This window comes from Cheilinus undulatus, linkage group 15 (genome assembly GCF_018320785.1).
Source record: "Cheilinus undulatus linkage group 15, ASM1832078v1, whole genome shotgun sequence".
In the NCBI taxonomy this organism is placed as follows: domain Eukaryota; kingdom Metazoa; phylum Chordata; class Actinopteri; order Labriformes; family Labridae; genus Cheilinus; species Cheilinus undulatus.
In genome coordinates, this window is record NC_054879.1 from 36,246,522 (window position 1) to 36,274,370 (window position 27,849).

The following is a 27,849-nucleotide window of genomic DNA, read 5'->3' on the forward strand; positions in this document are numbered from 1 at the left end:
AGAAATGATAAACATAAAACCCTTTGTATTACATTTAATGAGGTGCCATTAAAGTACAAAAAACATCAGGACATTTCTCAGATAAAAACGGTTTCTGTTATACAGTTGAGAAATGCATGTGCAGTATGAGGTCTGTCACTGGTATTTATATCACAGTGTCAAAGTTAGTCTTTATTTCTACTATTTCCTGTCAGTTACTTCACTTTTTTGTCTTATGTAAAAAACAAATGGGAAAATGATTCTGTAGGATTAAAGAACCACAAATATTCAGCCAAAAACAATAGATGGTACAGTACAAAGTTGCTATATTGCATCTCTTCAGCATGTTCTGTTATTTTAAAGCAGCCATCATCATCTCCTCAAACTTCTTCATATCTACCTTCTTCATGATGAAAGCCTTTTTTGTGGTCTTCTTTATGAACCCCACAGTATCTACTATCATCATGCCTCGGGTATGAGTGCCTGTCAGCTCCACGCTGACCGGATACTCGTCGCTCTCCAGGATGAACGAATCATCCACAGCAGCTGCCATGGCATACGAGTCACAGGAAACAAAACCAGAGCCAGCGACAAACTCTTTCTCGATTTTCTCGCTTTGTGAAGCCTTGATGCTGTGGCGGAAGATCCTTTCCATAAAGCGAGCTTTGACGGTGTTCTGAGCTAACCAGGCATCGCAAAAGTCCTGTCAAGGCAAAGATGCATGCACACAAAACTCACAGTAAAGACACATGAACAAAGCAGGAGCAATTAACATTTCCTATTTAAGATTTTTACAGGCAGAAATTTTTTGTGTTAGCAATGCAACCTTAATTAAGGAAGAGAAGATTATTTTTCTACAGTGCCTTGAAAAAGTATTTGCCCCCTTTCTGATTCCTGATTTTGTTCCATATTTATCACACATATTTCTGATCATCAAACCTTCACAAAAGTTCAACTTTTGTCTTGTCAGTCAACAGAAAATTTCTCCAAAAGTCTTGGGGATCATCAAGATGTTTCTTGGCAAATGTGAGGCAAGCCTTTGTGTTCTTTTTTTTTGTCAGCAGTGGTTTTGGCCATGATGCCATTTTTGCCCCATGTCTTTCTTATGGTTGAGTCATGAACAGTACTTTGAAAGGATGTCATTTTGGGTTTTTTTTGTGACCTCCTGGATCCACTCTTGGAGTCATTTTGGTTGGCCGACCACTCCTGGGAAGGACCACCACTGTTTCCAGTCTTGTCCATTTGCGGATAATGGCTCTGACTGTGGATCGCTGGAGTCCCAAAGCCCTGGAAATGGCTTTGTTACCTTTTCCAGACGGATAGATTTCAGTCACGTTGTTTCTCATTTGTTCTTGAATTTGTTCGGATTTTTTCTTTTTGAGATCTTGTAGCCTACTTCACTTTGTCTGACAGCTTCTATTTAAGTGATTTCTTGATTCAACAAATCTGGCAGTAATAAGGCCTGGGTGTAGCCAGTGAAACTGAATTCAGCTTTCCAAGAACTGTGGTTAATCACAGTGAACTCATGATTTAACAAGGGGAGGGGGCTTACTTTTTCACATAGGGCCAGATATGTTTTGATTTTTTTCCCCTTAATAAATAAAATCATCATTTAGAAACTGCATTTTGTATTTACTTGGGTTGTCTTTGTGAGATATTAAAATTGGTTTGATGATCCAAAACATTTATGTGTGATAAAAATGCAAAAAAAATCAGGAATCAGAAAAGGGGCATATACTTTTTCACAGCACTGTACATGCAGTGTTGTATTCAGCTTTTTTCTTTTTTTGACACAAATAAAAGTAATAAATAGACAAAAAAGCCTTCCAGTAAAACTGATTCATCAGACAATATATGGATGTATTAAGACATAATCTCTATGGGTGTCTACACCTTAAGACAAGTTCAAACTAAAGGTGGGATGTCAGGAGGCAGATCATGATGTAAAAAAGACAACTTAAAATTGGTGGGTGAACCACGATCCCCTGATGACTTTGCCTTTTTATCAATGCTATGTGTAGTACAACATATTTGCTGTATGGCTAAAGAGCAGAGAACATAATGAAGCTGCCTCTTTACATCCCCAAAGACCACGCCTGTCACTTGCTTACTGATTTTTCCTCAATATTTCCTGCTGCATTCACACATCATCTCAATCCAACTTCACGCTGGAATGTTCCTAGAGGCTGGCAGGAAAACTTGCACATGAAGATGGGGTGAAGCATTCAGCCATTTACACTCACACATGTAAGTTACCCCATAAATCTAAGAATACTTGTGAAAGCACCATCTGTGTTAAAATGTGTAAGTGGAGGCCTTACCCAGGACAGTTTGCTGTGGCAGGTGAACTCCCAGCAGGCCAGGTAAGTGGGACAATTGTACTCGTTCAGCACAATGTACGCGGCTTCTGGGTCAGCAGCAAAATTGAACTCAGCACACACAGTGGTGTTTCCTCGAGCTGAAGGGGCAAAAAGCAGAATCTTACTGAACACCTGGATTCAATAAGGACAGTAGGGTTGACACAATACTAGAATTTAAAGTCTTTATGCAGTCTGGACAATGTCATCTCCTCTGATCTTTATCTGTTATTAAAAGACATGAATGTAACTTCTACATCTTTATGAGCTGATAAAAGGACAAAAAAGGACTGAAATTCTAAAGCTATGATAATGTTCTGAACTTTTTGATACAATTAAAGGTCAAGAGAGTGGATATCCTATTATTCTAAAACATGTGGCATCGAAATACCCAAGTACTTATCATGCTGACAAAACTACAAACAAGGTTTAAGGCAAGTAATTTGAATGCATCTGTCATACTGGCATCAGAGAAGTCAGCTACTCATTTAAATTTTCTAGTTTGACAATATTACTGACATTCAGTGTTGCCTCCCATGATGTAAAGCCCTCGCAGTTTGCTGGGAAGAGATGGATCCAACTTCACAGCCAGAGCCAGGTTGGTAAGCGGTGCCGTGGCGACAAGAGCCACCTGGAGAAAACACTCAGACTTGTTATATGAACAAGCACAAAGAGAAAGAGAGAGAGCTTTGTCCTCCTTCTCACCTCTCCTGGGTTCTCATTGATGATCCTGATCATAGCTGACACAGCGCCCTCCTTCTGAACCAGGTCCAGACTGGGAGCATTGGGGTCAGGAGCGTCTCCCAGGCCATCCAGACCGTGGAAGTGTCCTGCACTGATTGTGTTTCCAAGGATGGGCTTAGCAGCTCCTTTAAACACTGGGATCTGGAACCAGAAAAGAAAAAGAGAACATAGAAACACTCAATTAAGAAACTTTTTTTTAGCTGTTCAAAGTTGATATGGCTATGCACACCATGTCACAACAGAAACTCTTCCATGGTCAGATTTTGGGATCACTTTGTACTGAAAACTGCAAACTACACAGCTGTGCTATCTTTAAAAGAGGTTTATTTAGGGGCTCCAGTCTTTTTTGTAATTTATACAGGATCTGGCAACTTTTGCTTGCTAAAAGAAATGTTCTAAATGTATGAATGTGTGTATATGAGTAAGTCCATTTATATTAGGACTGTGAAAACTACGGATGTTTCCTTAGAGACATGAAAAAAACAGAAGTAGCCTAAAGGAAAACGGGATTGTTGGCATGCATGACCCACTAATAATAGCTATCAGTACTAGCGCTGAATACTCAGTATCACCCCTGGCCAGAGATGACTCCAGGGAAGACTGACTAGGCGCCCCTAAAATCTGATTGGCCACTCCAAAAATACCACACAATGATTGGCTAGCTTGCCCTGTTAGCCATTCATGGAAACCCATGATGAAGGCTGTTCTTCTCTTTTAACATATTCAAGTACAATCTCAATTCCAAAAAAAAATGGGGCGCTAAAAAATGTAATCAACTATGGAATGCAATGCTTAGCAAATCTCAGAAACCCATATTTTATTCACAATACATAATAAACAACATACACAACATAACAGACAGCAACTCATCTCAAAAATGTATGGCCAGGGCCATGTTTGCCATTGTGTATCATCCCCACTTCTTTTAATAACAGTCTGGAAACGTCCAGGAAATAGGAGACCAGTTTCTGGAGTTTTGATCAACACAAGGACTTTTCTACTGCAAAGTGATGCTGTTGAGATGCATGTAGTATGGGATCTAACAATGTTTTGCTGCAATATGCAAGGTCCTTCTTAAAAGATACATTGTCTGGACAGGAGCCTACATTGCTCTAAAACCTCTTCATACTTTTCAGCATTGATAGTGTCTTTCCAGATGTGTAAGCTCCCCACACCACAGACACTAATGTAACCCCATACCATCAGAGATGCAGGTTTAGGACCTATGTGATGATAACAAGCTGAACGGTCTCTCTGATTAGTGATTAATCTGACCACAGAACAGTTTTCCATTTAGCCTCAGTCCATTTTTAATAAGAAATGGCCCACAGCAGACAGCAGCGTTTCTGGATCGTGCTCACAAACGGCTTCTTCTTTGCATGATACAGCTCTAACTTGCATTTGACGATGGCATGACAAAGTATGTTGCCAGATAATGATTTCTGGAAGTGTTCCCAGGCCCATGCAGTAATTTCCAGTACAGAATAATGTGTTTTTAATGCAGTGCTGCCTGAAGGCCAGAAGATCACAAGCATCCAATACTGACCTTTGGTCTTGTCCCTTGCACACAAAGATTCCTCCAGATTAAGGTTTAAGGTTTAATTTATTTAACAGGACAGTGTGCAGTGTCATTGATTATTAAAAAAATAAAAAGATGGCTGCACCAGATTTAGCATAAAGCTAATTTCTATCTGTAGTCTTCACATTAAAGACAGACATGTACAGAGTTCTAATAAACAAGATTCTCTGAATCTTGTGATGATATTATGCACTGTAGATGGTAAGATATTCAAAGTCGTCGCAATGTTCTCTGATATTGTTCCACAATTTTTAGATGGAGGTTTTTCAGATTGGCGAACCTCTGCCCAGCTTTACTTCTGATAGCCTCTCTAAAATGCTCCTTTAATACTCAGTCAAGCGACTAATCTGTTGCCAGTTAATCAAATTAGTTAAAAAATGCTCCTGGTTTTTCATTGGTACCACTCACTTTTCCACCTTTTTTGCCTGTATTTTTTTAGTTGTGTTGCTGCTATCAAATTCAAAATAAGATAATATTTTTTAATGAAATGGTCAAATGTCTCAGTTTAAACATCTGATATGTAGTTGTTGTTCTATTGTGGTTAAAATTTGGGTTTATGAAGATTGACATTAAGTGCGTTCTGTTTAATTCTTATTTGTAACAGTGCTCCAACTTTTTTTTGCAATTGAGGTTGTATAGTTTAACCTGTAATGGATTGCTCTCACACACTTTAATAGACATAAGGTGGTAAAGTGTCCCTGTCAGCCTTACATTTTTCTGTATGTGGCCCCCGTTTAAAATGTTTGGACACCCCTGTCACAAAAGGGCATCAGTGTTAATTTTGTCTATTTTTACTCAGCTCAAACCCCCCAACAGAAGCTTTCATATGGCAGAATAATGTCAAATATTTGGTTTCAGTTCTATATGTTTCACTTGAACTCTTTAGTGGTAGTTTGTCAAGTTCCTCCCTTAGGTCATGTGGCCTGAGGAACAAAAACCCACTGTTTACCATGTATATAAAGCACCCTTACACATCACATGATACCAGAAAATTTCAATTAAAATTCCAATTAATTAAACTCAAACATGGGAATGTTGATCAGAAAAAACTAAATACACCAATAAAACAAATCAAGGTAATAAAATAAATATCAGTGCTGTACCTACCTCCAGTTTATTGCAGGCTTGTAGAACTCGCAGTGTGTTCTTGCACACATTTTCCACTGTTGTGTTTCCATGCACACATGTGACACCAAGAAGCTCCACATTAGGGGCGGCCAGCGCCAACATGATGGCCTGAGCATCGTCTGTCCCGCAGTCGACATCTGCCAGCACCTTCCTCATTGTGGAGCCTAAAAAGCAGACAGAATGAAGGACAAAATGCTGCAGGCCTGACTGATCATCTGCAATAAATCTTTGAATAAAGTTAATCTCCTTTTGTTAATCAGTAAACTTAAGCTAACATTTTACCTCAAGAGACAGCAATGCTGAAGTGTCTTCAAAGTAAATCAGTGAAATGTAAAAAAGCAGAAGCATATATATATATACAGAACCAGTCAAACCCACCTGTAGCTGACTGTATAGATGAGCTTAAGTGTTGACAAGCTTGTGCTCTTCCTCCCACAGACCGCAACAACTGATGGTCAGATGCATACAACCTTTGAGCAAAGAGGGACATAAAAATCTGAATGGGGACTAGACAGAGTGGGAGGAGTTTAAAACAAAGGTCAAAAGTTAATAATGAATGTGTGCCGTGTAGATCAATGACTTTGGAATAAGCACATACTTGAGACAGTTTCTCTTATATAAAGCATTCAAACTGTAATTGACAGAGAAGAATTAAGCAGAAGGCTTGTCATCAAAACAAAAAATGTAAACTTCTAATTACATGATAGTAATAAAAGTCTACCAATACTTATATATATTCTGATAATATAGCAAAAAAATAGAAGTCCTGGGCAGTAATATTGGGTAGCTCCTTATTTCATTGAAAAAATTTCAGTTAAATTCCTGTATGTTGTCTAGGCTGCACAAAAACATACAATGCCAACAAAAATGTATTTACCCCCTTGGATGTTTACCCTTTTTTGATTTCATAAATCAATCATCATCGTATAATTTGACTTTTTTGGCAAAAAATGGCTTTGGCACGGCTACTCTACATCATTCACCTCGTCTTTAAACCATTTCTGTGTAGCTTTCGCTGTGCACTATAGGTCGTTGTCTTGCTGGAAAACAATTCTCATAAGTTGTAGTTTTCTTGCAGACAGAAAAGATTGTTCTCCAGGGGTTATATATAATTTGCTGCATTCATTTTATCCTCCACCTTTACAAGCCTTCCAAGACCCGCTAAGAAGCCTCACAGCATGATGCTGCCACCACAGTGCTTCACAGTGAAGATGGTGTGCTTGTGGTGCGTCTTTTGTCCGACGGCCAAAAAGCACCATTTGGATCTCACCAGAAAAAATAACCTCCTCGCACTTGACCTTGGAGTCTCCCACATGCCTTTAGATGAATTCTAGTCAGGATTATTATGACTTCTCTTCAACAGTGGCTTTCTATTTGCCACTCTCCCATAAAGCTTATGGTGTAGAACCTGGGCAACAGTTGCTGTGTGCAGTCTCTCCTATCTCTGCTGCTGAAGCTTGTAACACCTTCAGAGAAGTCATAGATGTCTGATGTCCTCTCTCACTAGCCTCCTTCTTGCATGGTCACTCAGTTTGTGAGGATGGCCAGATTTACATATGTGCCATATTTCTTCCATTTCTTGATGATGGCTTTAACTGAACTCCGAATGATGCTCAGTGCCTTGGAATCTTTTTTATTTATATCCATCCTCTGACTTATAGTTTTCAATAACCTTTTCTCTGAGTAGCTTGGAGTGTTCTTTTGTCTTCATGGTGTACTGGTAGCCAGGAATACTGATTAACCAGTGACTGGACCACCTAGATACAGGTGTCTAAATACTTCAGTCACTTGAGACATATTCGATGAACTAAGGGGATCTTGTTTTCACTAATTGTGAGACTACTACTGGACCTCTGCTGAGTAAGGTCAGTCACTTTAAAGGGGATGAATATTTGTGCAATCACTAACTTCACAGATGGTTACTCAACTGGCATTACTTTGCAGAGATGTTTTCACTATCAAATTTAAAGGGGTCTTTTTTTGTAAAAAAAAAAAAAAAAAAAAAAAAAAGCAAAAGAAAAAGAAAAAAAAAAGGCAAATTATATTGACCATGATTGATTTATAAAATCAATACAAGGGTGAAACATGCAAAGGGGTGAATACTTTTTCAAGGCACTGTAAGCAATGCTTGCAGTTAAAGACTGATATTCTCCCAAACAGTTTTCTGGTGAAATAGATATACTATTTACAGGTTTTGTAGAGCTGTATTGTTTCTAACATGTGGTATGCAAGTACCGAAAATATGTTATAGTCTTACCACTTTGTAAAAATACTTCGATTTATGTCAGCTGTTCAAATGTATTGATGTTTATATGTATTACCATATGTATTTTAGATTATTTTTTTCCAAGTTATTTTTTCCCCTAATACATGATTAAAACAGATTGTATCGTTCTGATATCGGAAATGATAAAAGTTTTACCTCGTTTTTTTTTTACGACACTAGCAGTATCAAATGTTTACTTCCGTAACTGAAATCTATTTTCAACAGTTAAAGTACTTCTAATAAAATGTATGTGTAGAAGCATTTGAACATTATCTGTAAAATACTTCATCTGTTTTGTAAGTAAATATTAACAGGGAAATTAACACGTGTCGATAACTGTTGTTGTTCATGTAAAACATATAATATTGCATTTGAAAAGTGGTCTGTTTTGTACCAGTACTGGAATGGATAAATTTAGCGTAATAAACTAACTCCTATAAAAATTTTACCACTAACCTTGAATCATCAGTTACGACAACATACTATCGGTGTTTGTGTAAAACCAGTCTAACATCTGCGACATAATTTAACAACTTCCTATGATGCATTCCCTCCTTGTCTGAAGACGCAGCGTTCAACAGGAAAGGACACACACAAGCTAACGCGATAGCTTTGACAAAGACGTAAATAATTGACCTTTGGACGTTTGTGTCAAATTTAACATCATCCAGAATCTTTTCAATTAAATGTGCAAGCACTGCATCCCCTCACCTCCCCACACCGCGGCAGAAAACGTGCGATTTTAATCCAACATATCGGATTATCACCGCCATGCGAGCAAACTAAGACTGTGAGCATGTAAAGAGGTCTCACTTTGACGTATTGTGTGTGCACCAAAACCCTCATCGCGACCTAGGACAGAGCGAAGCAGAGACACTTCAGAGATTTGTGGGCTGGTCTTACAACTTAATATTGGAAAATTATGAATTTTAAAAATGCCATTCGAAGCAAGAGGCTTGAATTCGACTTGGGCATATTTCCATCTGGGGGCGGCTGACTTTCGCCGGAAGAAGCGGACCACAAAGTTGTTGTCGTAAGGAGAATTCTTCAGTACAATAAACGATCTATGGCAATTGCGTCATGTCCGGGGATACTACAGGAAAACGCGGGTTTTTATGATTCGGCATGAATATTCTTTTGTTTTGTTTTATTTATTTATGTATTTATTCATTTACTTTTAGATACGAATGTCATTTTTTAGTTTTAATTGTAAAAAAGTATACTGTTTAAGAAATGTCAAATGATACAAAGCAAATATTTTTTTGGCCATTAATAACTAAATTTGATTATTTCTGGCACATTTAATGCCTCTATTCTATCAATATGCTGTATGGTGTTATTTTTTTTAACACGGGTGTGCTAAGCTGCTTATAAACAGATTAACTATGAAAAAGCAAAATAGGGCTTTTTGTCAAGGAATATTGGCTGAACAGGGGCAAGCTGCTGTAAATGTAAAATATGTTGAAAACAAGCATTATACACAAAAAAGAATGATTGAAATTGCATAGAAAACAATGTGCCTTCTAAAATTTAAGATATGTCACTGATAAAAATAAGACTTTTTAAGGCTAAGTGGTAACCGTGTCAATATGTCCTTTTAGTTTTACAGTCCATTTTTATATCTTAGCTTGTTTTAGAAACTGAATAATTTAGGGTCACTAAAGTCAATTTTTTAAAAATAAGAAATAGGAATAAAATAGGAATAAAAGCATGAAGATCATGGTGACCTTCTATGAGTTGCTTCTCTTTGAACCGCTTTTTTAAAGTCATATCTATGAGGGCCATTTTTTATTGCTCTATTTACAAACTATAATGTCAAAATAAATGTACTCAATTTCTCCCCACTCATTTGCTATTGACAAGCCTTTATTTGTCCAATTTTACTTCATACCTCTGTAGGGGTGCAGACGTCTCCCACACTTTCACGTCCAATCTGTGCGCATTAACATCTGATTATAACAAGGTCATGATTTACTCAATAACAATGGATAATGGCATTTGGCAACAGCAGCCATATCAACATAAATACCTTTGAGCAAAATAACATTTACAAAATAAAATCCACTGTCTCTGTAAGTTCTGTACAGTAAGGTACATTGTAGTTGGTAAACTGAGAACAGAAAAGGTGTAGTTGAGGCTCGGAAGAATAATGCAATATGCATTATTTCCTCTCCAATGGGTTTCATCATCAGTAAACAATTCCAGCAGTATAAAGCAATAGCATTTTCAGGTCTCATGCAGATGAAATTGATAAAGCTTTTATCCAAATTTGTGATAAATTCTGAACACATTTTAATGAGTGCTTCAAAACTGGAAACATACACTTTTAATAAATAAAACCCAAGTTTGAAGGGCTATTAAACCATTATAGTGCTGCATACAACCTGGAGAATAGTCTTAAATATATGAACATATGTAGGAGTTATAAATATTCTGACAAATCACTTCTGAAGCCCAAGTGTTGAGATCAAATCCTCATTGATGCTTCTAGCTCATCAGAGAAGCATTTAGAGAGTAGTGTGAGATATGTACTTCTTTAAGGTCTGTGCTTATTGTAGAGTGATGTGGTGTCAGTGATTATAAATGTGATTAAAGAAGACACGTGGAAAGAGTAAGAGACAGTGGAAGGGAAATAAAGAACAGTCTAAAAGCTTTGAAATTAAATCAAAGAAGTGCTTTGAGTTAAACAGCTTTCACTCTGCAGAGCAATTTAGGTCCAGAGAAAAATAATAACAGGCAAAGAAGAGGATCCTCTTGGTGCTACGCTGAATTAGAGATGGTAATAGATATCTTTGTAGCGTAGCCTTTCAGATCAAAGCTCTTATCATGACAGTATTATTCTTTTATTGTCAACAAATTTCATTAAAAGGCCAAAAACAATGACCCAACACGAACAACACTTAATTTTTTTAACTACTTGTCCACTTTGTTTTAAGAAAGGTACGAGTTATGTATAATTAGGAGCATGGCTAATATGAGCTAACCAGCATGTCAGCACAGTGCAGCTGCCTCACAGCTCTACTTTTTTGTCTGTTTCTTGGTTGATCTAAAGTTAGTTTGAGACATTATCTCAGTATGGTAACTGCTGTGGATTGGCTTCAAAAGCCTCCTGTTGCCAGATAGCTGATGTCATTCTGAGTTCATCAAACACGTTCTATGGGCTGTTTGCATCACATGATCCTGAACATCCATTGGGGGTCAGGAATTGGGGGACAGCTGTTAGGAGTGAATGGGAATGGACAGTAGTTAGTACTTGGCAGTTCAAAATGGATCTGTATGCAAAATTTCTTCAAAAATCGAACACGACCCCTACACTTCGCAAAAAATGTTATGGTTTTTTTGTTTGTTTTTTTTTAAACCACAGTTAAACTAATTTACCAAGTCTGGAGGCGTTCACGATCACAATAGCCTTAATCCTGCAGATCCCCTAGCATCTGGCGTCGTCTAGTCAGATAAAGGGATACAGGAGACTTGAGCAGTGGTACTCAACTGGTGGGACGGGACCCAAAAGTGGGAGCAGTTTTCAGTGGGTCATAAATACGTGTCTGGAAAAAATGGTGGCAAAAGTCTATGAAGAGTATGCATCCATACCTTTTATTTTACTCTGTTTTATTGTGATAAAGGGTAATGTAAATGTTTTAGCAATATTTAGACTCATTTATCTCCTTTTTTTATAATATAAAAAGCTGCTTTTACCAAGATAATGGAGTAATTTCTGAAGATCTCTGGAAAATTGGCTAAAATTTACACATTATCATGGGGAAAGAGGAAGTAAAGTAATGGAAAATTTCTGGAAGGACTACGGTGCAGCTCACTGACAGATGTTAAAAGTTTTCATTCACGTTTTTGATCAATAATGGAGCTGTTGTCATACAAAGTGACAACCCATTTCAGGCACAGGCTTGCAACACCAACTTCTTCACAAGTTCTTTGTGTTAATGATGGCCTCTACATGTGATTTGTTGACAATACAAGAATAAAGAAAACCCACTGCCTTATTACCTCATAAATAAATTGATTAAAAAAAAAAAAAAAAAAAACACAAAAGCAGCATGGACAAGTACAAACATGTCCCAATCCATTCGTCTAAAGGCTGAGATTACACATCTTTTTTCAAGGGTTTAAATGACTTTCTGGTGCTACAACTGGCACAGCCAACAGTGTGGTCTGCACAGTGGCTACAATGCAACATAGAAAGCCACATTTTTACTGGTTTTGGATGTGAAAAGTGTGAATTGAGTACATGAGGAGGGGGGGAAACCGCTATAAAACAATCTACAGTAGCACTGGCACTTGGACATCTTAATAGTGACTAAGCACAAAACAATGGGTTGTTGTTCCAGTTTGTGTTGGTATTTTTGTTTGTGTGGTGCTATCATCATTATTCCATTAAGTCTTTTGGTTAGGAGAGTCTGCTTAGGTCTCCACTTTCCCGTAAGTTCCCTCTGGAGGGCGATATTGTTTTGGGAAGGCTTTGAGCTGCAGGGAGTTAAAGGCGTATTTACGACATCCCACATTCTTCATGGTGTTTTCCCTTCTGCAGCCCTCACTGTGGAGAAACAGAAACAGTGCATTAGATATTTTTGCCACACTTTATATGAACAAGCTTTCCATTCAGGGTTATTATATGGTGGCCAAAGGCACAGCAGTGGCCCAAAGCATTTTCTTAAAGAGATACAAACCACTAAAAACTTCTAACTCCAAAATCATCACTTGGCCCGATGCTAACAAAACATACAAATAATTGCCCATTCTCCATCTATCCATTATCGATCCTGCTTGTCCCATGGAAAGGGAGAAAAGTGCCCTTTCTGTTTTGCACTGCAAGCTACTCACGAAGATTTCTGGGTCAATCACTTCACAAACAAGGAAGTGTAAGGACTCAACAAAAAAATGTATATAAAATAGTAGTCATTTAAAAAATGTATATGGACATTTCAGTGCAAAAATCTTGAAAATTCCTTATTGTATAATCGCCCTAGATGAATGGTGCTCTAAAAAGACTCTCTCTCTTGTCCTATGCAGGATTTCCTTGGTTTGCAGCATGCATATTCTTTTTGCAAATGACTTTGTGATGTGTTTTTAACCTGCAGATTTTTAGTATTTGCAGCTATATCCCTTGGCAAAAATCTTCCAGACCAATGTGGCACATTTGCACTTAGCTGGCACCATTGTAGTACTATCTACGAGACACTCATTATGATCTGCTGACCTGCGCATACAGTCCAAGGCCTGGTAGAAGACCTGTGGGGCGAGGGCGTGCTCCTGCTGCAGGATCTGACACTGCTCCAGGGTCAGGGACATGGCCGTGCGATCTTTGGCGCTCTTACAGCTTGTGAAACGCACTCCATTCAAGCGGCGGCATGCCTTCAGAGTTTGGAGAAATAGGTCGGTTAGGAGAGAATAAGAGTGTTTAAATTCAGACAGAAAAGCATTCCTACCTCAGCTGCTTGCCATAGAATCTCCACGTTCTTGCTCCTCTTGGCGTTCACGTTCTGGTTCAGCTGTTTGAGCAGATCAGGCAGACTGGTGGTGCTGCGGGTGCGAGGCAGGCCTGAGGAGAGCAGATGAATACAATTCAAGAGCAGTCACATTCATCATTCTAATTCAAGGTTGACTATGCATGTGTTCAAACTCACAGTCTTCTGGCAGGACTTCTTTAAATTGGTCATAGTATGAGTTTAGGCGAGCCATGCTCTCCATGTTGATGACATCCTGAAGTGAGGTGTCTCCAAACCTGAACAAAAAGTACAAAAAATACAGTTTAAATCCTTAGTTTCCACAACCCCACAAGGGGCTCCTTGTGTTGCACTCATGCATCTTAATAGTAGTTTGAAATGGGGGTTAAATGTTCGATCACAAACTGCCTCTGTCTAATATTCATTTAAACCTTTTCTCTTCATTCTTTTTCAAAATTTTCTCCTGTTTCATCCTTTAAAACTGTGTTAAGCTGAGGCTCCAGGGTCAGGAAACAGGAAGGTAACATTGCTGCAGACCCAGACACAAACTGTTTGAACTCCTTCTCTCTGGCAGGCCTCACAGACTGCTGCACACCAAAACAACCCGACAGTGGGACAGTTTCAGCCCCCAGGCTGTCACTGTGATGATCTCTCTAAAGTCACAGAGCATCAGAAAATATGACCTTCATCTCACATGTATCTTTGCACTGTTTTAATATGTAAAAAAATATATTTGCACTCTCTTTTTAGCTTACTGATAATATACAGTATATAGCTAATAACCTGTGAAACAACACCTCACCTCATATGCACTTTTGCAATGTTTAAATGCAACATGTCTCATCTACATTATGTAAATCTGCAACACCATTACATATTTTATCCATCAATCTATCTAGCATATCCCTCTCCCCAGCATTCCAGCTCTTCCTGAGGGATTCAGCTTGGATATATAATCCCTCCAAAATCCTGGGTCTCATTCCAGTTGGATGAAAACCTCCACAGTGAGGCGACCAGGAGGCATCCTGATAAAATGCCTGCACCACCTCAACTGGCTCCTTTCAACACGAATGAGCAGGAGCTCTACTTCAAGATCCCTCCGAATGTCTGCGCTCCTCACCCTATATCTAAGGCTGAGTCCAGACACTCTCCTGTAGAATCTTATTTCAACCGCAATCTCAGTATTTCAGCCATTAAAACTCATGATCATAGGTGAGGGTTGGAACAAAGATCAACCAGTAAATCTAAAGCTTTGCCTTCTGGCTCAGATCCCTCTTCACCACAACAGTACGGTGCAACGTCTGCGACACTGCCAATGCTGCACCAATCTGCCTGTCATTGCCATTCTACCCGTACTCGTGAATAAAACCCAGAGATACTTGAGCTCCTTCACTTGGGGCAAAGACTCACTCCACATCCAAAGGGAGGAGCCCACCATCTGGACATTGACAGCAAAGTCTGATTTTGAATGAAACTGGAAAATTACCACTTAACACAAGAAGAATGCCATGATTTCACAGCCTCATCAAAGTGTAAACAGTTTCTCATTTACATTTTTAAATAGTTATATATTTATCTTCTAATGAAAGACCCTGCACATGCTAAGCTAAGCTGAGAAACCATCGGACCATCAAATCTTTACAACCAAAATTTCTATATCCTGCTGCTTTGCCCCCTTCTGCCCTTCATGCTTTTTTTCATGCCCTTTAACCTCAAACCACTTCTGTCGTCACATCTCAGTGACTCACTTCTCAGCCAGCGTCTGCTGTTCATTGATCCCCACATTGAAGAGGACTGGCTGCACACGCAGCAGCATCCCGTTCTGGATCTCTCGAGGCAGCGTGTCAAACATCACCCCGGGCATTGGGACTCTGACGTTAAAGCCGCTCCTGTTTCCTGTGATCACTGGCAGCATGTCTGGGGCGAAACCAGAGGTCGCCTGGGTGACTTTGAAAGTGACATTTCTCAGGTCCATCACTCCGACGCTCATGTCCTCCAACATGGCTAACTCCTCACCTGTAAGGAAAAAGGAGTCATACAAACAGTTCTGATAATAATTCAGAATTCACAAACAAAATATGTCAAAGAGGAGAACACTGGCATTATTATCTAAAACAATCTCATATTGTTTATTTCTTTGATTGTCTTAGAAATGTCAGATGAAAAGAAAAACAGTATACGCTAATATCTGAGCATCTAAATCTCTGCATTTTCTAAGGCCTTTGTTATTTTTTTTTGATGATACATTCCTACACAACACACATGCCCCCACACAGAAAGCGACACACGCTCATTACCGTATGTGCTGAGCAGGCTCTCATACTGCACCAGCAGGCCGATGGTGTGCAGCTGCCTGAGGAAGCCTGAGTCACACAGACAGTTCCTCAGCTTGATGACGAAGCCGCAGATCAGCGCTGTCAGCTGTAAGCAGCACATCAAATGTTCATGTTGTTAGCGCACACTCTTATCTCTCTGAAAGACAGAATGCTTGTCAAGGCATATAAGGTGATGACAGACCGTCTGACAGAAGACGACATCACGGCGGTACTGCAGGGTGAGGCTCATGGCAATGGTGGGAGCGCTGTCCTGCATCAGCAGAAACACCATGGACTTCTTTGCTTTGTCGCTCATTAGAGACACACAGTCTGTCAGCGTGGTGAGGAGGGGGTACAGAGCGTCGCTCCATTCACCTGTAGGCACAGAGACGGGTTAAATACACACATGAAGATACTAAAGTGTGTGTGAATCAGTGTCAGTAATATATAACAATATTATCTGATCAGTTGGTGATGCAATAGTTGTTAGCACAAGGCAAAACTGATGGAAAACAAGCTTTGCAGTTCTCCATAATGTGCCTGTTCTTTTATTTAGACATTTTTCTAATTTTGTGACATATTCCACAACTAGCCAGAAGGATTTCACAAATCTAAACCTTCTCTTGGGTCAGATTTAAAATGTTCTTTTGTGTGGCCAGTCTAAGCAGCACAAAATGTTAATGAGAAATAGCAAGAGAATGGCAGCTTCCAGTAGCAGTTCATGAGTGCTGTGTATTTTATTTATCTATTTATTTTTTAAATTAACTTTTATTTAATCAGGAGAAAATCTCTTTTTCAAAAGTGTCCTGGAACAGAGAACATAGTTCCAGAAAGACAAAAAAATAGTCATACACATACAGCATAATACAAGATATGTAGTCCATACGCATCAAAGGCACATGATAACAATTTAAGTACCAACTATTTACTAGAATCAGCCATATTTATGAATCAATCAAAGCATCTGAAGCCAGATGTATCTGCCTCCAAGTCCTTCAAAATTCTCTTAAAAATGTCCAATGAGATCAGTTCATTGAGTTTCAACCCTTTTTATAAATCATTCCAGGCAGAGGGAGCAGCAAATTTAAACACCTTTTTTTCCCAGTTCAGTTCTGACCTTTGGGACAGACAGCAAATAAAGATCCTGGAAACGAGGATTATAAGATCCTGCAATCTTCTGACTGATGTAGGTCTAAAGGTAGGAGGGGAGAAGGCCAAGAATAGCCTTGTAGACAAGAATATACTAGTGTTTTAGTCTAAGTGTAAATAATGAAAACTATCCCACATCATACAACACACAGTGATGAGCGAGGGATTTAAAGTTAGTTATGAACCTCAAAGCTCCATGATACATGGTGTCTAGAGCATGCAAACTCTGAGACAAAGCATGCATGTACAAAACATCACCATAACAGTGTTCATTTTGACAGCTATTTTTAATGTTAGTATTTAGATGAGATGTATTTTAGTTTTAGTCACATTTTAGTCATTTCTACCCTTTATAGTTCAAGTCTAGTTTTAGTCGATGAAATATCAAAAACATTACAGTCAAGTTTTAGTCCATAAAAAAGTTCTCACATTTTAGTCTTTACTTTTAGTCAAAGTAAGTGTTCTCTTGCCTAAATCTGGTACCAAGTCATGGTAGTGTGTTCTATGCATCCTGCCAAACCTGGGGTCCTTGCTTTCTACAGCTGAGATGCAAAAGAGATACAGATGCATTGTTTTTTGACAGATTTACCCACAGTGGAGAAATATCATGGATTTTTAATGTTCATCAAAACTAAATTACATTTTAGTTTAGTTTTTAGTCATCTTGACGAGAACTAAACTTATTTTTGTCAGTTTTAGTCATCACAGATCTATCTTTGGCTAGTCTTAGTCTAGTTTTCGCCATGGAAAAAAAAGGCTGTAGACGAACATTTAGTCATAGTTTTAGTCAACAAAATGAACACTGCACCATAATCCAACACTGACATAAAAGTGTCACTAGCAAGTTTTTTTTAGATTTATAAACCAGGCAGGATATGATCCAAAAATAAAAACACAGCTTCAGTTTAGCCATTTTACCAGCTGCTGAATATGAGAAGTAAAACGCAGGGATTGATCAATCAAAATACCAAGATATCTGTAGCTCGAAACAAACTCAATCTGAGCACCCTGAGAAATAGAAATTGAAAGCAGTCTTTCATGTAACTTTTTTTCATGGCCACTATAAACATATCTATCCGTCACCTAAACTGTCATAGCAACAAACAGATCAGTCCCCCTTCTACTACAGGTTAATTTGTAAAGATACAATTTCTCTCACCTGGAGATGTCTTCTCTACTACCTCTGGGCTGCTGTCTGTAAGTAAAAGAAAACATTGTATATCTGGATGAGAACAGAACTGTATTTCCTGTTACATAATCACATTACAAATATAACCTAATGTTATATTAGGACTCACACCATCTAGAAACACCCAAACACAGTGAAAAAGACTGAACCTACAGATGTAAAGAAGACAGTGTAAAGGCATGCTAGAGTATGGTGAAGGAATGAAGATGATGATGTTAATGTATCCAGCTTCTAATCTCTGTATTGGCTGTGGTTCATGACTGTGCCTCTTTCACACATCAAACAGGAAAACCCTCTCTACTCAGAATGTATGTTTGCACCTTTCTTAACACTGCTCGGCTCCTCGGTGGCGAGCTCAAAGACGTCCTCAGAACTGCTGTCGCTCTGCAGTGTGCTTCTCACCAGCAGCCTGTCCACTCTTTGAATTACACACTCCAGACTTTTGTCCACATTCAGCCAAACTTTCTCCTGCACACAAAACCCATCACAAAATAGTTTGATTTCAAAGAATGCTCATTTACATAGATAAAGCACATGGACTCTTTACATACCCATTCCTCTTCGTGAAAATCTGCCTGAAACGATGCACGCTTGTTTTTTATCCCCTCGCTGCTGTCCGTTGGGGAAATCCGGCGTGACGGTGAGGTGGCAGAGCGAGACGGTGAGGTTGGGTTGGGTCGGGAAGGGGAGCGTGATGGGGAACGAGAGGAGGGTGAGAGGGAGGAGGAGGAAGGGGACGGGGTGCTTCGCTGGGTGAACTCTGGGCGAGCAGCTGCCAGGGCGATGATGGCTGTGGACAGCAGCTTAGAGTCGCACACGGTCACCAACTGACGAGTCTGCAGATGGGCAAGAGACCAGAGAGAGGATAAAACATAAGCAAGATTTCATTTTGGCTCCAATATAAGGCATGAAATACTTAGGCTTCTGAAAAATCTACTTCATGAATTTTTTTAAATACATATGTTTCTGCATATGTAACCAGCAATGTATAAAAAGGTTTGTAAAAAAGTGACGTCAAAATACTGCTAACCACTAAATACTCAGAGATTATCATTACTCAGGGCGTCACGAGTGGGATGTTCAACATGGGAGTCAAACTCCTCTTGCCTGTGGCTTCATACCGCTGTGTAACTTCATAAACTTTTCTGCAGTTCTAGCATTTTCCCACAATTGTCTCTGGAACAAAACCTGACTCCTTGCTGTGACAAAAAGCCACATACGGAGTCAGGTACACTATCTTCTTGATGCTATCCATTGTTTTTGCATTGGACATTGCAGCAGTTTCATACAGCTGTGCTATGACAACCCCACCTACCGTATGTGGAGGAGGTAATATCAAGGTATTAAGTGTAATGGGAAACAAAGTGCCAGGTAGTGTTAAAAAGTGATAGATTATTTCCAAAAATCAACATCAGTTTTAATTTTTTCATAGACAGAACCCAAAGAAAATACGTTTTTATATGGTTATTATACCAAAAGCCATTTGTATAATCTATTTAAGTAAGGCTTTGCTATGATCTTAGTTAATATATGCCAATCTAATTTTGACAAGCTTAGAGGAGACAAAGCCCCACACCTCCCCGAGATCTCTGCCCCCTCCCCTTAGGGGTCCCAGTTGCGGACCCACGGCCAAGAGGAGGGGCTTCAGGTAAAGAGGAGCTGTTTTTGATGTTTGGTGAGTGAATGACAGGATTTTGAATTTGATATGAGCGGCAATATGGGATATGAGTTGAACACAGTCATGCAGCTGCAATTTACTTATGGAGCCGGGAGCGAAGTAGCATGCTCTTACAGGTAAGGTTTGTGATTTTCTGATGTTGTACAGGACAAATCTAAACTGATCAGTCCAGGTCACATGAACCTTACAGATCAGTTTGTGAAGGTGTATTATCCTGCACAGCTTTTTTTACTATTAACATAGCAATAGTCATTTACTGTATCTTTTTAGCAAAGAAATGTTAGGTTGCTAATGTATAAATGTAAGTATTACATGATTATTCTATTCACTCTTCTTCAGTGCCTTTTTATTGCTACTAACACATTTACTGTTGCTGTTATTATCCCATTATTACGGCTTGTATTTCAGGTTTTCTCCCTGCCTTTCTGACCTGATCTAACTAATCTCTCCTAATTAGAGACCATCTGAGATGGTCTTATCCCATTTTCTTCAAATTAAGCAATTATTTTGGTGCATGAGTGTATGTGTGACTCAGAGGTTTGCTGACGATGCTGTTAGTCGAGGTCTCTATTTGGATCCAGACTGAGAACACGTTCTTTCATCAGCTGTACAGTATTACATTTGTCCTTTTTTGACTTCACATGACTGCTGGTATTGATTTTAAAGATATTTTTAGCTCACAAGAGCACACTGTCTTTATCCAGGAAATAAAAGCTGAGATAAAAAGTCAAAGAATTAGTAAAAGCCTCGAAGAAGAGGATGAATAAAGAAAACGATTTAACAGAGATGAGACATAATAGCATTTTCCTCCTCTCTCACCTTCTCTGTGAGGATGGCTAGTGTTCTCTCCAAAGCGTTGGCCGATTTCTCCTTGGCAGCTCGAGACAGACGCTCAGTGTAGTAACACACTTGTGTCTTTAGAGTGTTTATTTGTCCAATCAGCTCCTTTGCTTTCACAATATCCTGAGGCTGGTACATCATTCCTTTTGGGCTAGAACTGCCAGAGCTCTGAGAGCTGGATGATGAGTGAGACAGAGAAGACATAGTAGAAAGTAAGATAAGGAACACAGAAATAGCAAGCAAAAAAAAAAGAAACAAAAACAAAAAACTGTTAACACACCACAAATAATCTCACCTTTCATCCCCATGAGTCCTGGTTGAGTAATGGAAAAATCACAAAAGAAAACTATTATTTGTGAAAAGAAAAACACCATGACATGATGCACAGTATTCTATTTAGTTTTTGTTCTACGCACTGTTTTCTTGCTTCTTCCAGCTTGTGCAGCATTTTTCGGAGGCCGCAGCCTTTAAAGCCTTGATGATGTGCTGCAGGAGCCCCAATGGTCACAACGTCATAAGTCCGGTCTGAGCAGAGGACAAGAAATAAAAATAAATAAATACACAGAATAAATAGATTTTTTAATCAGTATGTGCAAACATGAATTTGAGTATAAATACTGACCATAGCCGGTCTCTCCCTGTACTCTCATTCTCTGGACGTGCAGGTTTGTAGGAATAAACTCCAGTTTCCTCTCAGCTTTTAAGGTACTAGACTTAAATGAAGGACCTGGGAGGGAAGAGAAAAGAGGAAAGGAGTTCTGAATTTGGATAACTAATGGTATAGAGGAAATGTAAACTTTTCCATACATTTAAAGCTAATGGACTGGTTATCTTGTTCACTTTTCCTTTCTCAGTAGAAGGGTCATTCACCAATTTAAAATGGCACATCAGGTTACAACTGTATGTTACGTTAAAACCAAGCTTTTGATCCCTTTCTGACCATGCTCACTTGAATACAAGAGAACAAATGCTAAGCCCATATTTCAAGATACAACAACTTTTGAGAGAGGTCTGACTGCAGACGGCAAATCACAGATGCCCCCTCTTGCAGACAACAGCTGTGAGATGCTGCTTCTGTCAGAACAATATTGCTACTATGGTTTAGATTTTTTTTAAATTATTTTTATCCAAACACAAAGTCTGACTGTTACATTCATTAAATCACCACATTGTAAACATTACCGACCAAGCAACATTGCATAAATACGGAAAAACCCCAATGGTGGCTCACTTTAGTTCTATAGCTTTAGCTAGAGTAAAAGAAGATTTGCTAACTAGATAGTTAGCATTACTACTAGTGAGACATAAGCTGTAAGACAATGAAGCAATGACAATTTAAGCTAAAAAAGCTAAAACAAGCCAGCGTTCCTGAACTCCCTCTAAAACAGGTCTGGCTTTAGCAAAAGAAGCATAATCTAAGATATGCTAAGATAGCTTTGTTTGCTTTAGCTTTACCTATGTTAGTTATGTAACTACATTGCTTGCATAGTAGGCTTGTTAGCTTTAGACTTAAGTACTTTAGCTGCATTAGAGTGTTTTAACGGACAAGCATTTCTCCTGGAATATAATAATGTAATCTCATTTCATTTTGGGGGTGTATTTCTGTTCTGACAGTCTGTGCCCATTATTCTTGAGACCAACCCTTCTTTTTTGTTTTTACAAAAATAACTACTACTTGGCTGTCAAAATTTGATATAGATTTTAAATTTTATTGTTGATATCCCAACAGAAAAACACCTCACAACACTTTTTTTAAAAAACTAATATTTAGGTAGGCTAACATACATCTGTGCAAATGTATATTAACAACCAGAACATAAAAAAGTCATTCCCTAGGGAGGACCCAAACCTCAGGTTGGGAAACAATGAGCTATAAAGCGACTGAAAACTCATATAATAATTTGAGAGTATCACATAATGCAATAACACAATCAGATATGCATGCGTTTGGAAATTATCATTAGATTGTGTAATGGTAGCCAATGAGAAATCAAATTAGATTATTACAGAGGAAATTAGCTCCTATGTCAGCTTTTATTTCACAAAGTTGTCTTTCCTAATACTCATTACTGAGAAAGAGTGAATTACACCGATAGACATTTGACGTCTGAAACACAGCATAAACAGCATTTTGAAGTTGCCTGAGAGAGTGATGTTAGAAGAAAAAAAGCCATCTTACAAATGATAATGGTCAAACTTAAAAATAGTGGACCCTTCACTTACAAAAAAAATGAGCATATAGCGTTAGTTCAGGCAGGCCACGGAGTCAAGTGCTGCCATATAATCGTGATCAGCTAATCTCACGCAAGCCCTCATCAGCTGACAGCCAGCTGATATGCTTCTGAACAGGCTATTGGCTAATAACACATATGTTTCCTTATTTAAGCTGCTCTAGCCTGCCTACTCATTGCTGCTCCTTCTACAGACCAAATTTTTTTCCAAGCCTCCTCCACCCCAGCTCCTCCTTTATTCTGCATCAGACCTAATCAATTTCATTCTATTGTCATTAATGCATGCTCTGCTCTGGGTTTATTGCTGCTTTTCTCTCAACCTCAGGCTGTAGGCACAAGAAGGGCAGCAACATTTGCTGTTCCTACTTGATGGGAGGGCAGAAACAGCCACACCACCGAATAAAATAATGGCAGTACGTGCAAAATTAATACATGCAGAATTAATAACAGCTAATAAAGAGAAATATTTATAACTGCAAATCATATGTTTTTTGACAGGTGCTCCTGACTGAAATGAGAAAGCACATAATTTACATGAAAAGCTCAGATCTTAACAGGCAGTACAACACTCCAAGTTGTCAACTGCTTCTAACAATTTAAATAATTTGGGCTCTACTTTCATATAACATGTCATGAGCTGTTTTAATGATGTGTTATGAATGTCTGTGTTTCTAACCTTTGTATTCGTGCAGGTCACTTATGGTCTCCTGGTAGGTGAGGATGATGGTCTGATACTGAGTGATGATCTGCCTCCTAAGGTTCTCCCAACATGCAGACAGCTCACCTAGCTCTTCCAGCTCACACACCCTGCACAAATACACATTCATTTACAGTAAAGACACCCAACGGATGCAATGATGAGCTCACAACTTACAGTAAGCACTGATTTTTCTGTTATATTTAATGCAGCACACATCACAACTCCTGAAACACCAACACTATAGCAGCTTTTAGTAAAATTAGCATCATTGAGGGTCCTGAAGATGTTTCTTTGCTTAAATAAATGATAAAATACAATATAGAGAGTATATAAAGGTAACTGTAGTGCTTACAAAACAAGCATTATCTGCACAAGGTCACAAAATATAAACAAGAAGGAAATTCTAAAAAAAATACAAAATTGTACGGACCTTCAACTTAGGGTTAGCAAATGAGATTAAAAGAAAAAAAGCAATAATGACTGTCATTTGATCAGCAGTTTAGAATGTTACCTGACAGCATCTTCCTCCAGCAGCAGTTTGACAAACTGTCGAGGAATGTGCAGCGAGAGCACTGACTCCGCCATCTGCTCCAGGATCCGGAGATGGTTGCCGTCTGTGGTGGGGAACCGATAGGTTCTCGACATGACGCCCCCAAACACTAAAACAAACAAAGAGTCACAGCTGTGAATCATTGGATAGCAATCCAGATGTCACATATGATTAAACTCTGACAGAGTCATTCAGAAGGGTTATTTATAGTCCCATTAGACACTCACCAGCTTTCAGCAGAGGGTCTTTACACAGGGATGAAGACTTGGATTTGATGCCCATGGATTCAGTTAGGCTTGCATCAACAGAGAGAACCATCTGACAGAAAAAAAGTGTATAATTCTTCAGTCACTGATCACAACACATGAAAAGGAAAGAAGTTTAAAAAGATGGCGAGTGAATAATGCTATGCCAGTAGGAGAAATGGCCAAGTTTCCCGGGCTGCAATCAGAGTCATGACTTCCTGTGAAGACTTCCATTTTCTGTGCATTGCCTTTTTGTTTGAAGTTCGATTAGCAACTTATGAAGTTAAAGTTGAGAGTTGATGAACAAGGGCATTAATTTAATTTAAATTGCTATCAGATGACTGAAAATAGGTTGCAGGCTTGCACTGTAGCAGACAGCTGCTGAGAAGCAGTGGCTGTCTCTTTGCCACTCTCCCATAAAGCTTTGACTGGTAAAGAACACGGGCAAAAGTTGTAGTATGCAGAGTCTCTCCATTGTCTTGAAAACATTTCTGTGTAGCTGTGTCACTGTACACTTTGGGTCATTGTCTTGCTGGAAAATCAATCTTCTCCCAAGCCGTAGTTGTCTTGCACTTGTCTTGTCTGGCTCCTGAGAAGCATCCCAATAGAATCATGCTGCCATCACCATGTTTCACAGTGGATATGGTGTGTTTGTGACATACATAGTCTGATGGCCAAAAAAAGCACCATTTTAGCCTCATCAGACCAAAGAACTTTCTTCCACTTTACCATGGTGTCTCCTAAATGCCTTGTGGTTAACTCTAGATGAGATTTAACAAGTCTTCTCCAACAGTGGCTTTCTCTTTACCACTCTCATATAAAGCTTTGACTGGTGAAGTCTCTGCCATCTCATCTGCTGAAGCTTGTAACTCAAGAGTAGGTGTCTTGGTGGCCTCTCTCATTAGTCTCCATCTTGCACGCTCACTCAGTTTGTGAGGACGACCTAATCTAGACAGATTTATAAATGTGCCATATTCCTAACATTTCTTGATGAGTGTTCAGTGCCTTGGATTTTCTTTATCCATCTCCTGAAATATACTTTTCAGTAACCTTTTCTCTGAGTTAACGGGGATGTTCTTTTGTCTTCATGGTGTAATGGTAGCCAGAAATACTGGTCAACCAGTGACTGGACCTTCCAGACACAGATGTTTTTATACTACAATCACTTGAGACACATTCAGTTGTGATACTAAAGCACCAATCGGCTTGACCTCTGTTGAATTAGGTCAATCACTTCTAAAGGGGAACGATTTTTCCTTACATATTTTTGTTTAACTGACTTTTTATCGGCACTCTAGCTGCCTTTAGTATTAAAGGTTATAAAGAAAAGCTATTTAAAGTGCATCTGCAACCTGGTAACAACTTTAAACTTTCCATATTTTTTCTCTGCTTCATTGGAAAACAAAACTTACTATATGAACATGGACAAAGGAGACTGGCTCCTGATTTGGTCAAGTAAATGTGTATATTTTACCACTCATGTGCTAATTGAATTAATACATGTTTTTATAGACTAATAGCAATACCATTTATAACCTAGAGCTCTTGTTCCCCCCACACAGACTGTTCTCCCTTCCAGCCAACGTGAGCTGAAAAAATACTAGCAGCAAATTGATATCAGAACACTTCACATAAAAATCTCAGTCTCCTTGCAAATCTTAGCCATTCTGACTTGACTCACCCTTCCATTAACCGTGTCTCCCCTCTGTAATCTGGCCACAGGAGCTCTCTGCTCTCTCTTCTCCTCTATCTGCCAGGCGATGACGGTGATGTTCCCCACACGCTCGTTCTCCGTCGACCTGATCCACAGTGACAACCAGTTAAATTAAACGTCCCTGAGCCCAAATCCAGAAAGCAGTGGCTGTCTTTTTTTATCACTGATGGAAGATAATGAACAGCATGTTGTGTCTGCTTGTTACCTGAGAGTCAGGTGTAGTCTGTGGTGTTTGTCCTGTAGCAGCTCTTTCACAGAAAACATGGACGAACCGAGCATGTACATCTGTCACATAAAAGCACACACAACCAGAGGATTTAGAGGATTTCATCCAGATGAGTGTAGACTGTAAAGGATTTAGTATATAAAACTTCATTCCCTTCCTCAGGGGATATTTGAGGACAAGATGATTCAAGATTTTGCACAAATTGACTCCTGTGTTTGGGCTTACCGTGCCTTGTGAGCGGTCTTTGACATCATAGACAGAAAGCTTGACCTGAGTCTGCTGCGTGATCATGGAGTCCTGAAAGAACGCTACACTGCTCAGGAAGATGGGGTTACTGGTGCCCTGAGGACAGAGAGAGGGAGGTAAAAATGATTCAAAGACTAACAAAGGACAGTAAAGAGGACATAGGGGGTGGTCATATACCTCTATGATTTCAGTCTGAGCATGCTTGGTCCAGAAGGCCTGGGGCGGAGTGGTGCAGCTGACAGCGACGAAGCTGGTTGGCTTACGGTCCAGAGAGGGAGTAACCAGCTCACTACAGGCTGCAGTGACATAAAAAAAACACAGGAGGAGATTACAAACCACGGGATTTAATAGTGGGCTGGTCACTAATCCCTGGTAATGGGAGGAATGTAGTACAGTAGTTTGGAGTTGTACCTCATTTGTAAACATTAATGCTATCAGGCTGAACAAGACCTGAATTGTAACAAAGTCATTCCATATGAATAATGAAGACATCTCTTGAGCCGAAGACTGATACAGCACATCATCCCTCATCCCTAAAAGCATCTAATTTATTTTTAAGGGAATTTGGGTACAGCTAACAATCAATAAACATAACATTTACACAAAAATGCCTAAAAGTCAGTAAAAAGCCCCTGCTTATTATTGTGTTTAAGTGTTTTGGGCTCCCTCACTTGTAACAGGAGAAAATCCAGTGCATATACACTTAAAATATCCATAGACAAAGACTGGCACAGTCAGAAGATGCAAGCTTGATCTCTGTCTGGGCATTAAATTGAGTATTTCAGATTTATTGATATGTTTTTAAATGTAATAACAGGTAAGACAACATCATTTGTATGATGATGTTGATTGAGAAAAAAATAATGCCAGACCCAATGCTGGGGGAAAAGACATTCATGAAGGCTCACTAAAAGTTACATGTTTATTCATCACATAGTAAGCCATTTAAATGTTTAGTCTATATGACTCAATGTCATTTAATTCCATTTTTAATCAATACAGTTATTGATTTTATACCTATTTTGGTAACAAAACATCAGATCTCCTGTGTAAATACCAACGCACCAGCTGGGAGGTGCACATTGCTCTCAAAGGGAATGACAGACTGGTTTGAGTGATGCTTTTCTACACTTATTTTTGGGGGATTTTTGCCTTTATTTTTGATAGGACAGCTAAAGAGTCACAGGAGACAATACACAGAGAAAATGGGGAAAGATGTACATCAAACAGCACAAGAATCGGGATTTAAATGCA

The 27,849-nt window shown here is 39.0% G+C and overlaps 2 protein-coding genes across 4 annotated transcripts in view; both read right to left on the reverse strand.

Moving 5' to 3' along the window:
- Window positions 1–19: 19 nt before the first annotated feature.
- On the reverse strand, window positions 20–8,858 carry si:dkey-4e7.3 (uncharacterized protein LOC402865 homolog). 3 transcript variants are annotated; one of them, XM_041806303.1, is made up of 7 exons: window positions 8,765–8,858; window positions 6,166–6,257; window positions 5,767–5,951; window positions 3,042–3,221; window positions 2,856–2,967; window positions 2,301–2,437; window positions 20–682 (listed from the first exon to the last, which is right to left on the reverse strand). In XM_041806303.1, exons 1-7 carry the CDS (start codon window positions 8,824–8,826, stop codon window positions 332–334), a joined length of 1,119 nt encoding a protein of 372 aa, XP_041662237.1. In that variant the 5' UTR covers window positions 8,827–8,858; the 3' UTR covers window positions 20–331. The 3 variants fall into 3 exon arrangements, with proteins under 3 accessions (XP_041662237.1, XP_041662239.1, XP_041662238.1); XM_041806305.1 differs by lacking the exon at window positions 8,765–8,858 and adding an exon at window positions 8,690–8,744; XM_041806304.1 differs by lacking the exon at window positions 8,765–8,858 and adding an exon at window positions 8,510–8,611.
- Window positions 8,859–9,934: 1,076 nt separating this feature from the next.
- The window catches only part of inpp4aa (inositol polyphosphate-4-phosphatase type I Aa), a 30,845-nt gene continuing 12,930 nt past the window's right edge, over window positions 9,935–27,849 (reverse strand). Inside the window, exons 4-24 of the mRNA XM_041806420.1 lie at window positions 26,773–26,891; window positions 26,575–26,691; window positions 26,329–26,408; window positions 26,091–26,208; window positions 24,392–24,482; window positions 24,126–24,273; window positions 23,591–23,721; window positions 21,306–21,410; window positions 21,100–21,208; window positions 20,979–20,996; window positions 20,663–20,858; window positions 18,717–19,001; window positions 18,486–18,633; window positions 18,136–18,171; window positions 16,030–16,202; window positions 15,810–15,933; window positions 15,261–15,528; window positions 13,693–13,790; window positions 13,495–13,607; window positions 13,266–13,420; window positions 9,935–12,602 (exon numbers count right to left, since the gene is read on the reverse strand). Of these exons, the coding sequence (XP_041662354.1) occupies window positions 12,470–12,602; window positions 13,266–13,420; window positions 13,495–13,607; window positions 13,693–13,790; window positions 15,261–15,528; window positions 15,810–15,933; window positions 16,030–16,202; window positions 18,136–18,171; window positions 18,486–18,633; window positions 18,717–19,001; window positions 20,663–20,858; window positions 20,979–20,996; window positions 21,100–21,208; window positions 21,306–21,410; window positions 23,591–23,721; window positions 24,126–24,273; window positions 24,392–24,482; window positions 26,091–26,208; window positions 26,329–26,408; window positions 26,575–26,691; window positions 26,773–26,891 (2,765 nt within the window). The 3' untranslated portion in view covers window positions 9,935–12,469. The remainder of the gene's footprint in view (window positions 12,603–13,265; window positions 13,421–13,494; window positions 13,608–13,692; window positions 13,791–15,260; window positions 15,529–15,809; window positions 15,934–16,029; window positions 16,203–18,135; window positions 18,172–18,485; window positions 18,634–18,716; window positions 19,002–20,662; window positions 20,859–20,978; window positions 20,997–21,099; window positions 21,209–21,305; window positions 21,411–23,590; window positions 23,722–24,125; window positions 24,274–24,391; window positions 24,483–26,090; window positions 26,209–26,328; window positions 26,409–26,574; window positions 26,692–26,772; window positions 26,892–27,849) is intronic.

Excerpts from the sequence above, each read along its gene's own strand:
- si:dkey-4e7.3 (XM_041806303.1), bottom strand. The coding sequence starts at position 8,826 with ATGGCGGTGATAATCCGATATGTTGGATTAAAATCGCACGTTTTCTGC. Across the intron at positions 3,222-5,766 it reads AAGCCTGCAATAAACTGGAG|ATCCCAGTGTTTAAAGGAGC; the intron begins GTAGGTACAGCA and ends TTCTGGTTCCAG. Across the intron at positions 683-2,300 it reads GCCACAGCAAACTGTCCTGG|GACTTTTGCGATGCCTGGTT; the intron begins GTAAGGCCTCCA and ends TTGCCTTGACAG.